This window comes from Dendropsophus ebraccatus, chromosome 6 (genome assembly GCF_027789765.1).
Source record: "Dendropsophus ebraccatus isolate aDenEbr1 chromosome 6, aDenEbr1.pat, whole genome shotgun sequence".
Lineage (NCBI taxonomy): Eukaryota > Metazoa > Chordata > Amphibia > Anura > Hylidae > Dendropsophus > Dendropsophus ebraccatus.
In genome coordinates, this window is record NC_091459.1 from 30,696,803 (window position 1) to 30,710,050 (window position 13,248).

Below are 13,248 nucleotides of genomic sequence, written 5' to 3' on the forward strand. Positions count from 1 at the left end.
GTTTGTGTGTTCATACGACTGATACAATTACCTTTTTAAACATGTTTTTTAAATTATGAGCTTTGATGTCTGAACAAAATTATTACTATATATCCGGTCTTGTACTAGAATTGTTCACTACAAAAAATTTAAAAAAAGGTTTTTGTTTTTTTTTGTCAAGCCACAATCTGCACTGAAGCACAGAAAAAAAGAACCGGACACCTTTCTTAAATGAAACCTGTTTAATATATTTTATTATGTTTAAAAAGAATACTTTTCAACTTTTGTTAGCTCAATCTATATGTATAATACTGAAGGTAAAAACTATAGGCGCCAAACCTATATAATACTCTATGCTGTAAAATATGAAGAAAATGGAAAAAGCTTTAATACAATGGAAAAGCAAAAACTAAACACATTCGGATTTCACCAAGCGCCGCTCTGAAGTCCAAGGAACGTAGTACACCTGCAAGTGGCACTTAGACACCTGAAAGAAGAAAAACATGGTCAGAACTAGCACAAAACTCCTCAACAGTTTATATATACATAGTAATAAACTATCTAGAAGACTTACCTACTACTAACACAAAAAACTCTATGTTGACACTGCAGTAGAAAACATTGGCAATGGAACATTGAAATTCTCAAACCAATATCTGTCAATCAATATCTATCTTATTTACGGCTAGTTGGTTAGGTCTAATTGTCCTCATTGTTAAAGGGGTTGGCCACTTTATAGTAAAATAGCTCAGTGTACAGTATTAGTAAGTGTACTCCCTGTATATACTGACAAAAGCTCCCTGTGTACCGCAGAGTTAAAAATTACACTACCCTCCTCCAGACTGGGCTGCCCTGCAGCGAGTCTGTCCATAAGATGGCCGACATGGAAGAGCATGTGACCAGGACCCGCCCCCAGTGTCCACCACTGAGTCTGCATTTGCCGAAGGTCGTCTTTAACCCTTAGAGGACCGGGCCAATTTAAATTTTTTCCTCCTTGTGCTTAAAGGGCAATAGCACTTTTTTCACCTAGAAACCCACATGAGCACTACTTTTTTGCGCCACAAATTGTACTTTGCAATGATGGGCTGAATTTTTGTATAAACTGCGAAACCAGAAAAAAAATTAAATGATTGGTGAAATTGAAAAAAATTTGGAGGGTTCTTGTTTTTACGCTATTTGCCCTAGGGTAAAACTGTCTTGTTATATATGTTCCTCAAGTCACTACGATTACAATGATATGTAACATGTATAACTTTCATTTTATTTGATGGCTTTTAAAAAATTCAAACCATTGTTAACAAATATATGTCCCTTACAATCGCTCTATTCCCAGGCTTATAGCGCTTTTATCCTTTGGTCTATGGGGCTGTGTCAGGTGTCATTTTTTGCGCCATGATGTTTACTTTCTATCGGTACCTTGATTGCGCATATGTGACTTTTTGCTCGCTTTTTATTAAAATTTTTCTGGGTTTGATGAAACAAAAAAATTTGCAATTTGACACTTTGGGGTTTTTTTTGTGCTTACGCCATTTACCGTACACGATCAGGAATGAAATAAGTTAATATTCTGGGCGATTATGCACGCGGCGATACCAAACATGTTTATTTATTTATATCATGGGAAAAGGGGGGTGATTCAAACTTTTATTAGAGGAGGGGGCTTCTTATTAACAACACCTTTTTTTACACATATACTAGAAGCCCCCCTGGGGTTAGACTTATTCCCCCCGGGGGACTTCTAGTATAGCCACATTGATCTCTCATAGAGATCTATGCAGTATTCCGCCGAAAGCAATCAAGTGCCGAGCCTGGATCAGCGGCATTACGGCGCAGACCCCGGCAGGTACTGGACACGGGGATCTCTCTGTCGCGCTCAAGGGGGGCGGTATCGCAGCTTGCCGACGTCCTTATATGCCGCGCATGCACAGTACAAGCCACTGCTGTACTACACCACACAGGCACAGTACAGCAGTGTCTTCACTGCGAGGCGTATAAGGACGTCGGCAAGCTGCAATTCCGGCCCCCGGGTGACGTCACGGTGTGCAACGCTTTCCATCAAGCCCAAAGGGGCGTTATTACAGCGCTGCATCCCGCCCAGGACCGTGACTACATGGAGGAGCCAAAGCCCAGATGACTACTTGGATGGAATTAGCATACAGCGCAGGACTTTATAAATATAAGATTCCGGATTAATTAAGCAGGGAACACAGGGTAAAGGGGTATGCTTGGGAAGCGTGCTGGGTGATGTATCAGCACGTTTCCTTAGCTTTATTGCCATTTTTGGCTTTACTGGTTCCCTTTAAGGATCTGCAATCCATTCTGAAAAAAAAAATAGGATACACTAGTAAATAGTACGGGCCGCAATTGCGAAACAATTAGCCAATAGAAGTCTGTAAAATCCACAAAAACATGTGGATTCCCTTAATTTGACCACCAACTTCCAATTTTTTGCAGATCTGAAAAAAAATAGGGTTTGCGGACGACAACTGCGGACATAATATACGGTGCATCACATAAGGGTCACACACAGTACTCTCACGCTGACAATACCTTAACAAGCGCTGGATCTGTATGGAATCTACAGCTGCTCACATCTGTCGTCGGCTTCCTACAATGGGTTCGTGCAACGTCCAAATCAAAGAAATAATTTATCCCAGAAACAATCTTTTTGGAGGGAAAAAAACAAAGTTAAAAAGTGGGTACAGACTAGAGTACAAGCACAAGAGACAGCTGGCATCCTTACTATTATATATCAGAGCTGCTCTAGCACCAGATTACAGTTCCTGAAGACTGGTTTACTGCCTGATCATGGCTGACCCCTCGTCGGGCCCTATACCAGGAACATACGGGGAGATTAATAAACACTAAGGGCCCCAATTATACAGAGCGATAATCTGCCGAATCAGGCCAAATAATCCATGTAATGAAGATCAGCCGATGACAGCTATCATTGTGTCTTTTGATCTGGACCTTAAAGGAGAAGTCCGGTGAAATTTTTTTTTCTATAGTTCCTCCCCACATGTAAAGTTATATAACTTTTAAATGTACACTGGTTTCTGATTCCCCAGCCTTACCCCACTTTTCTCCTTCACTTTCGCTGCCGGAAGTTGTGTAGTTCCTGCTTCATTACTGATGTCACGACGATCTCTGGTCCCTGAGTGCTTCCCTGGGTCGTGACGTGGAGCCGGCAACGTCACGATCCAGGGCGTTCCTCCCTGTGGGCCGGTAACTCCCCTCCTTCTCTGGCACGCCTCCCAGCCAATAATGTCAGGACAGGGGCGTTCTGGAGGCGTTCCTGCATAATCCACCGTGTCCGGAGATGAAGGAGACAGCGGCTGCAGGCGAGTACCCGCTCCTATCCACCCTCCCTCCCTCCTCTCTCCTCTCTCCCTGTAGCAGCAGAGATCGCTGGACTGTACAGTGGATGTGACACAGACCATAGCTGTATGTGGAGCAGAGCGGCTGGCAGATGCTTGTAGTGCTGGGAATCAGAAACTACCGCACTACAAGTTTCAGCCAGCCGCTCTGCTCCACATACAGCTATGGTCTGTGTCAGCAGCCTGTGTCCCATCCTCCTTCCAGCAGCCTGTGTACAGCCGTCCCCTGTCCCGTCCAGCAAGAAGGGGTCACGGCTGGGTTATACAGCGCTGCGTTCATTGCTGCTCCTACAGGGAGAAGGGAGGGGGTGGACAGGAGCGAGTACTCGGCTGTAGCCTCTATCTCCTTCATCTCCGGACACTCACTCACTCCGCTCTCTCCCCCCTCCCTCCTCTCACCCTGTAGCAGTAGTAGAGAACGCAGCGCTGTATAACCCAGCCGTGACCCCTTCTTGCTGGACACAGGCTGCTGGATGGAGGATGGGACACAGGCTGCTGTATCTGGCTGGCAGGAGCTTGTAGTGCTGGGAATCAGAAATCAGCCGAAGTATGCCCGCACTACAAGTTTCAGCCAGCCGCTCTACACCCCAGGCTCTCTCTCCTGTATACAGCTTGTAGACTGTATGCACGCTGGAGGGGAGGGGAAAACAGAGGGGGCGTTACAGGGGGGAAGGCAGTCGTGCCGAGGGGGCTTCTGGGAGTTGTAGTAGAAGGGCTGAGTCTGTGTTCTGACTAAACCGGAAGTGAAGAGGAGCATCAGGCTTGTGAAAATGACTGATCTGTGTGGACAAGAAATCCAATTCTGGTGGAATAGCTTCACATGGGTGTGGGAAGTAGTATCCCAGATGCAAAAGCAATTTTTTTTTTTTTGTCATGTGGCCGGACTTCTCCTTTAAAGGGAATCTGTCAGCTCCCGGGCCCTATCTAAGGTGCTGACAGTGTGCTGTAGCTGGCAGCCCCCTAGTGAGCATGGTGCCTTCTGGTAATTTTTCATGCAATGGATTCTGTACAATCTCAGGTCTTCTACTGCAATGAAGAGTCAAAGAGGAGTCGTTTGTGCCAAACTGTGGCACACCTCTCCACTCCTTCCTCCCTCTTCTCCATAAATAATCTCTGCTGCCCGGCCTCCTGCTTGCTCAGCTGTCAGTCAGTGTCTCCGATTGCAGATCAGTCCTCTGTAGGCAGTTTATGTCTGAAAGAAAAACTAGTTGAATCTCTGACCTTAAATCCATCAGGAGATTTGAACCAAAGAATGAATTGCTGGCAGGTCACTAGACAGGTTAGTTACCCCTAGACAACAGCTCCAACACATTTAGGGTGCGTTCACATGTACAGGATCTGCAGCAGATTTGATGGCGCAAATTCAAAGCAAATCTACAGCTTAAACGGAGCGATAATTTGCCCGATCGTACGATTGTATGGGAAGACTTGAGATTTTTAAACAGAAGTAAATTACAAATCTATATAGCTTTCCGACACCAGTTGATATGAAAGAAAAATAAATTTAGCTGGAAAACCCCTTTAAGCCCATCTCGCACATAGGTTAAATCAGTGAACGATTGTTTACACAGAACAATCTGAGAATGTTTTGCGAACGACCAACGACGATTTGAGAACATGTTCAAAGATCAAAATGAACGATTTCTCGCTCGTCGCTTCATCGCTGCGTTTATACATGCGATCACTTGAATTCGATAGTTATCTTGCAAATTCGCACGATAATCGTTCCGTGTAAACGCAGCATTAGGGTCAGAGATTCAACTACACCTGAGTGATTCTTGTAGACATAAACTGCCTACAGAGGACTGATCTGCAATCAGAGACACTGGCTGACAGCTGAGAGAGCAGGAGGCTGGGCAGCATTAATTATTCATGAAGAATTAGAGTCAGAACTAGGCTAGGTCCACACTAAAAATGGCCATCTTTCATAACAACGGCAGTCATAACAAATAATGGCCGATGTTATGAAGGGAAGCTGTCCTGTTTACATAGTGTGAACCTAGCCTAAACACGTGACCTACACAAAGCTAAAAGCTGGGTCTTCAAATTCAACCCACTGATGTCTGTGGGCTAAAACTGCTACCTATATGGTTCCAACCTAATGCAATACTGAGGGTGATGGCATGTGATTAGGAAAACGCCATAGCCCAAATACTGCTGTGTGAACAAGCCCTAAGAAACATCTCCATCCCTGAACCCTGTTGTCCTATAGTGTGGGGATCTTATAGGACATAGGTGTCAAACTCAGGCTCTCCAGCAGTTACACGACTACAATTCCCATCATGCCCGCACAGCTAAAGCTTTGGCTGTCCAGGCATGATGGGGATTGTAGTTTTGCAACAGCTGGAAAGCGTGAGTTTGTTCCCCCCTGTCATAATAGATCAGTCTCTGGCATGTGAGCCCTCTCAGGTGGCAAGGAATGTTCCATTGTCCAGTGAGGGGGGGTGACATCCCTGACTCCGTACACCTACATCACATCCCTGTCACACTCTGCTATATAATCACACCGGAGCGGAGAGAAGCGCACACGGCCGCAGCGCACTCACCTGCTTCTCCGCATTCGTCACGGTCATGGGCCGGGCGGCGTACATGTCGTTGCTCGCCTTGTTTAACTCGTACATGGCGAACGCCAGAGCATCCTTCACCTCAGGAGACTCGCTATTGACTGCCTGCCGACCACCTAGCAGCCTCCCGGCCTGTGTGAGCGCGGAGCAGCAGACGAGCAGCACCACAGCGATCCCCAGCCGCGCCATGACTACCCGAGCAATACAGGGGGAGTCACGTGCCGTCACAGGGAGGGGGTCTCACAGCGCTGCGGGCGCCATGTTTAGTGCGGGCACTTCAGGAGGAGGATGTGGGTCTGTGGGTGGAGGGGAGAGCACCGGCAAACCTCGGGGATAGAACTGATGCTTAGCCTATCCGTTATCCGTATAGCGGACATGTATGGGAGACATTACATAGGGAATGATGGGGGATTTGCCCAACCTAAAGATGTCTGACCAAGAACTGCTCAGGGGGAGGGGGTCAGGGGACCAGTGAGTAAACAGAGGGGGCGGGGGCAGGCCTGGACCTTCTATTACTGCTGACACACAGGAGTTACTGCTGACACAGACAGGAGTTTAGTATTAACCCTTTGGGGGGGGTCGTCCATTTTTAGCCTACAGGACAAAATTATTATTTTTCTTTAATTTATCAAATCCTGTCGCCATGGTTACTATATATATATATATATATATATATACACTCACCGGCCACTTTATTAGGTACACCTGTCCAACTGCACGGCTGGTCTGAGTATTTCAGAAACTGCTCATCTACTGGGATTTTCACGCACAACCATCTCTAGGGTTTACAGAGAATGGTCCGAAAAAGAAAAAACATCCAGTGAGCGGCAGTTCTGTGGGCGGAAATGCCTTGTTGATGCCAGAGGTCAGAGGAGAATGGGCAGACTGGTACGAGCTGATAGAAAGGCAACAGTGACTCAAATAGCCAACCGTTACAACCAAGGTAGGCAGAAGAGCATCTCTGAACGCACAGTACGTCGACCTTTGAGGCAGATGGGCTACAGCAGCAGAAGACCACACCGGGTGCCACTCCTTTCAGCTAAGAACAGGAAACTGAGGCTACAATTTGCACAAGCTCATCGAAATTGGACAGTAGAAGATTGGAAAAACGTTGCCTGGTCTGATGAGTCTCGATTTCTGCTGCGACATTCGGATGGTAGGGTCAGAATTTGGCGTCAACAACATGAAAGCATGGATCCATCCTGCCTTGTATCAACGGTTCAGGCTGGTGGTGGTGGTGTCATGGTGTGGGGAATATTTTCTTGGCACTCTTTGGGACCGCTGGTACCAATTGAGCATCGTTGCAACGCCACAGCCTACCTGAGTATTGTTGCTGACCATGTCCATCCCTTTATGACCACAATGTACCCAACATCTGATGGCTACTTTCAGCAGGATAATGCGCCATGTCATAAAGCTAGAATCATCTCAGACTGGTTTCTTGAACATGACAATGAGTTCACTGTACTCAAATGGCCTCCACAGTCACCAGATCTCAATCCAATAGAGCATCTTTGGGATGTGGTGGAACGGGAGATTCGCATCATGGATGTGCAGCCGACAAATCTGCGGCAACTGTGTGATGCCATCATGTCAATATGGACCAAAATCTCTGAGGAAGCTTCCAGCACCTTGTTGAATCTATGCCACCAAGAATTGAGGCAGTTCTGAAGGCAAAAGGGGGTCCAACCCGTTACTAGCATGGTGTACCTAATAAAGTGGCCGGTGTGTGTAAAGCATTAACCCCGTGATGACTGGTGATGCTCTTCACTATGGCAGCCATTGAAATAAGGGTCCTATAATGCTGCATTTACATGGAGCGATAATTCGCCCAATCGATCGTTTAACGTTTTTGAAGCAACAATTTGGTTTTTATAATGATCAGCGTTTAAACGAATAAATAGAAAATTCGTAAGAAAAATCGTTATTGCGATCGTTTAAGCCCATCTTTTACATAGGGTGAATCTTTGAAAGACTGTTTACACAAAGTGAACCGCGAATTTTTTAGCGAACGATGAACGACGATTTGAGAACATGTTGAAAGATCAAAATGAACGATTTTTCGCTCATCGCTTGATCGTTCGCTGTGTTTACACAGAACAATTATCGCTCAAATGAGATCGTTAGTGCGAAAATTCGAACGATAGTCGTTCCATGTAAACGCAGCTTTACTCTGAGCGATTTTTAACGATTAACGACTAATGGTGCGTTTACACAGACAGATTTATCTGACAGATTTTTGAAGCCAAAGCCAGAAACAGACCATAAACAGGGAATGGGTCATAAAGGAAAGACAGTTTTCGCCTCTTTTCAAATCCACTCCTGGTTTTGGCTTCCAAAATCTGTCAGATAAATCTGCCTGTGTAAACGCACCATTATAATAAACGATCGCAAACGAGATTACATTACATCACCATATAACACAGAACGATAGTCATTAGTTACGTTATTGCGATCGTTACTATGATCGTTTATTCCATCTGATCCCAGCAAAACAATGAACAATGTGCAATTACACTGAACGATTAGTAAAAAAAAGGGGAACTTGAGCGAATGAATGTGGAATTACAGCGAACGATTAGCGAACGATTAATGATAATTTTAGGTTTAGATCTATATCAACAATCAACGACATACGAACGATTTTCCGATCGCTGCCTGCAATTACACAGAACGATTATCGTTTAAATTCAAACGATTTAACGATTTTTCTCACGATAATCTTCCCGTGTAATAGGGCCCTAAGGAAAGAGCGCAATGTGAGCGTATATGTGTCCGATTGTTCGGCATTTGATAACCGGTGGCTGAAGAAGTTGGATGCAGCCCTACGGAGTCCTGGAAAACATGGATTCAGCCAATGGACATATAAAGTATAGATAAGAGACATATATGAAGTAGGAGATGGATACTTTGAGTGATAAAATATAGATAGATAGACCACTGCCCACCTTTATAGTGACTATATATCGGCACATGGCAGCTCTGCCCAGGCGATACAAGCGATGATAGTGACGAATATCCAGATACTCATCTGGCTCCTGTGCAGTTGACCAGTGCCACTTAACCCCTTCGTGCTGCAGCTAGTTTTGACCTTAATGACCAGGCTAATTTTTCAAAATCTGACCTGTCTCACTTTATGCTCTTATAGCTCAGTGATGCTTTAACATATGCTAGCGATTCTGAGATAGTTTTTTTGTCACATATGGCACTTTATGTTAGTGGCAAAATTTGGTCACTACTTCGTGTGTTTTTTTGTGAAAAAACATCAAAATATCATGAAAAATTAAAAAAATTAGCATTTTATGAACTTTGAAATTCTCTGCTTCTAAAAAAAGAAAGCCGTAGCACATAAATTAGTTACTAAGTCACATTACCAATATGTCTTCTTTATTCTGGCATAATTTGGTAAACATATTTTACCTTTTTAGGGTGTTATGGGGGTTAGAAATTTATCAGCAAATTATCACATTTTCGTGAAAGTTTCCAAAACTGATTTTTTTTATGGTCAAGTTCTTTTTTAAATGGATTTAGAAGTCTGGCATCCTGAAACCCCCCATAAGTGACCCCATTTTGGAAACTAGACACCTTAAAGAATTAATCTAGGGGTATAATGAGCATTTTAACCCTACAGGGGCTGGAGGAAAGTATTCACAATTAGGCCGTAAAAAAATTGAAAATTTAAATTTTCCAATAATATATACGTTTAGATTAAAGTTTCTCATTTTCAAAAGGAACATGAGAGAAAAAGCACCCCAAAACTTGTAACGCAGGTTCTCTTGAGTACAACGGTACCCCATATGTGGGCGTAAACCACTGCATGGGCACACAGCCGGGCTCAGAAGGAAGGGAGCAACAATTAGCTTTTCCAATGCAAATTTTGAAGAAGTTTCTGAGCGCCAGGTGCGTTTGCAGAGCCCCTGTAGTGCCATCAGAGTAAAATCTCGCCATAAGTCACCCCATTTTGGAAAGTACACCCCTCAAAGAATTCATTTTGGGGTGTTGTGAGCATTTTGACCCCACAGGTATTAGAGGAAATTATTCAAAATTAGACAATAAAAATGAAAAACTAAAATTTTTCCAATATTATGTTTAGTTTGAAATTTCTCAATTTTACAAGGAACAAAAGAAAAAAAGTACCCCAAAATCTGTAACGCATGTTCTCCTGAGTAGAACAGTACCCTATAAGTGGGTATAAACCACTATATGGGCACACAGCGTGGCTCAAAAGGAAGGGAGCGCCAATTAGCTTTTTCAGTGCAGATTTTGCTGAAGAAGTTTATGAGCTCCAGGTGCATTTGCAGAGCCCCTGTAGTGCCAGCGGAGTAATATCTATCAATAAGTCACCCCAATTTGGAAAGTGCACCCCTCAAAGAATTCATCTTGGTGTGTGGTGAGCATTTTGACCCCACAGGTATTAGAGGAAAGTATTCAAAAGTAGACAGTAAAAATGAAAAACTCGAATTTTTCCAATAATATGTTCCTTTAGTTTGAAATTTCTCAATTTCACGAGGAACAGGAGAGAAAGTTCACCCCAAAATCTGTAACGCAAGTTCTCCTGAGTAGAACGGTACCCCATATGTGGGCATAAACCACTGTATGGGCACACAGCCGGGCTCAGAAGGGAAGGAGTGCCAATTAGCATTTTCAGAGCAGATTTTGCTGAAGAAGTTTCTGAGCGCCAGGTGCGTTTGCAGTGCCCCTGTAGTGTCAGCAGAATAGAATCCCCCCAAAAGTCACCCCATTTTGGAAAGTACACCCCTCAAATAATTCATCTTGGGGTGTGGTGACCATTTTGACCCCACAGGTATTAGAGGAAAGTATTTAAAATTGGCCAGTAAAAGTGAAAAACTCGAATTTTTCCAATAATATGTTGGTTTAGTTTGAAATTTCTCAATTTCACGAGGAATGGGAGAGAAAACGTACCCCAAAATCCGTAACACAGGTTCTCCTGAGTAAAACGGAACCCCATATGTGGGCATAAACCACTGTATGGGAAAACAGCAGGGCTCAGAAGGGAAGGAGTGCCAATTTACTGGAGCAAAACCGCAGCTAGTAATAGTTATTAGAATAGCGCAGTTACTAAAATAAAATAAAAAAAATGAGATTACAGGTAATGTGGGGTGCTTACGGACAGTCTGGGGTGGTTACGGACAGTCTGGAGGTGGTTACGGGCAACCTGAGGTGGTTACAGGTAATCTGGGGTGGATACGGACAACATGGGGTGGTCACGGGCAACCTGCTGTGGTTACGGGCAACGTGGGGTGGTTACGGGCAACGTGGGGTGGTTACGGGCAACGTGGGGTAGTTACAGGCAATGTGGGGTGGATACGGACAATCTGGGGTGGTTACTGATAAACTGAAGTGCTTATAGGTAATCTGGGGTGGGTACCTGTAATCTGGCGTGGTTACCGCAATCTGAAGGGGGTCATTCGCAATTTGGTGTGGTCAGAGGCAACGTGCAGTGGTCAGAGGCAAGGTGGCGTGGCCAGAGGCAATGTGCGGTGGTCAGAGGCAACGTGCGGTGGTCAGAGGCAAGGTGCTGTGGTCAGTGGCGACGTGCGGTGGTCAGAGGCGACCTGCGGTGGTCAGAGGCGACCTGCGGTGGTCAGAGGCAATGTGGCGTGGTCAGAGGCAACGTGTGGTGGTTACGGGCAACCTGGGGGGGGTTATGTGCAACCTGGGGGGGGATACAGACAATCTGGGATTTTTACGGATAAAGTGAAGTGCTTATAGGTAATCTGGGGTGGGTGCATGTAATTTGGGGTGGTTACAGGCAATCTGCGGTGATTATGGACAATCTGGAGGGGGTCACTGGCAATTTGGGGTGGTTATGTTCAACGTGCGGTGGTTATGGGCAATGTTCGGTGGTTACGGGCAACGTGCGGTTGTTAAAGGCAGCGTGCGGTGGTTACTGGCAACGTGCGGTGGTTATAGGCAACGTGCGGTTGTTAAGGGGGAAAGTGCGGTGGTTACGGGCAACGTGCGGTGGTTATAGGCAACGTGCGGTTGTTATGGGCAACGTGCGGTTGTTACGGGCAACGTGCGGTGATGAAAGGCGGCGGTGGCACCGGTAATCACCGTTATCGACGCCCGCCGCTGTAGTGTATCACCTCCCCTCCTGTAGTGTATTATCTCCGCTCCTGTAGTGTATGGCCTCCCCTGCTGTAGTGTATCCCCTCCCCTGCTGTAGTGTATCGCCTCCCCTGCTGTGGTGTATTCCCTCCCCTCCTGTAGTGTATCCCCTCCCTCCTGTAGTGTATCCCCTCCTGTAGTGTATCCCCTCCCCTCCTGTAGTGCATCACCTCCCCTCCTGTAGTGTATCCCCTTCCCTCCTGTAGTGCATCATCTCCCCTGCTGTAGTGTATTCCCATCCCTCCTGTAGTGTATTCCCATCCCTCCTGTAGTGCATCATCTCCCCTGCTGTAGTGTATCCCCTCCCCTGCTGTAGTGTATCACCTGCCCTGCTGTAGTGTACCCCCTCCCCTGCTGTGGTGTGTTCCCTCCCCTGCTGTAGTGTATCACCTCACCTGCTGTAGTGTATCACATCCCCTCCTGTAGTGTATCCCCTCCCCTGCTGTAGTGTATCCCCTCCCCTCCTGTAGTGTATCCCCTCCCCTGCTGTAGTGTATCACCTCCCCTGCTGTAGTGTATCCCCTCCCTCCTGTAGTGTATCCCCTCCTGTAGTGTATCCCCTCCTGTAGTGTATCCCCTCCCCTGCTGTAGTGTATCCCCTCCCCTGCTGTAGTGTATCACCTCCCCTCCTGTAGTGTATCACCTCCCCTGCTGTAGTGTATCCCCTCCCCTCCTGTTGTGTATCACCTCCTCTCCTGTACTGTATCCCCTCCCCTCCTGTAGTGTATCACCTCCCCTCCTGTAGTGTATCCCCTCCTTTCCTGTAGTGTATCCCCTCCCCTCCTGTAGTGTATTCCCATCCCTCCTGTAGTGTATCCCCTCTCCTCCTGTAGTGTATCCCCTCTCCTCCTGTAGTGTATCCCCTCCCTCCTGTAGTGTATCCCCTCCCCTCCTGTAGTGTATCGCCTCCCCTCCTGTAGTGTATCTACTCCCCTCCTGTAGTGTATCCCCTCTCCTCCTCTAGTGTATCCCCTCCCTCCTGTAGTGTATCCCCTCCCCTCCTGTAGTGTATCCCCTCCCCTCCTGTAGTGTATCCCCTCTCCTCCTGTAGTGTATCCCCTCCCTCCTGTAGTGTATCCCCTCCCTCCTGTAGTGTATCCCCTCCCTCCTGTAGTGTATCCCCTCCCCTCCTGTAGTGTATCCCCTCCCTCCTGTAGTGTATCCCCTCCCTCCTGTAGTGTATTCCCTCCCCTCCT

The 13,248-nt window shown here is 46.1% G+C and overlaps 1 protein-coding gene across 1 annotated transcript; it reads right to left on the bottom strand.

Annotated features, from left to right (window-relative positions):
- Positions 1-202: 202 nt before the first annotated feature.
- LOC138794732 (cystatin-like) lies at positions 203-6,279 on the bottom strand. Its single transcript, XM_069973582.1, has 3 exons — positions 5,903-6,279; positions 2,530-2,643; positions 203-466 (listed from the first exon to the last, which is right to left on the bottom strand). The coding sequence occupies exons 1-3, from the start codon at positions 6,107-6,109 to the stop codon at positions 389-391; spliced, it is 399 nt and encodes a 132-aa protein (XP_069829683.1). The 5' UTR covers positions 6,110-6,279; the 3' UTR covers positions 203-388.
- Positions 6,280-13,248: the final 6,969 nt, after the last annotated feature.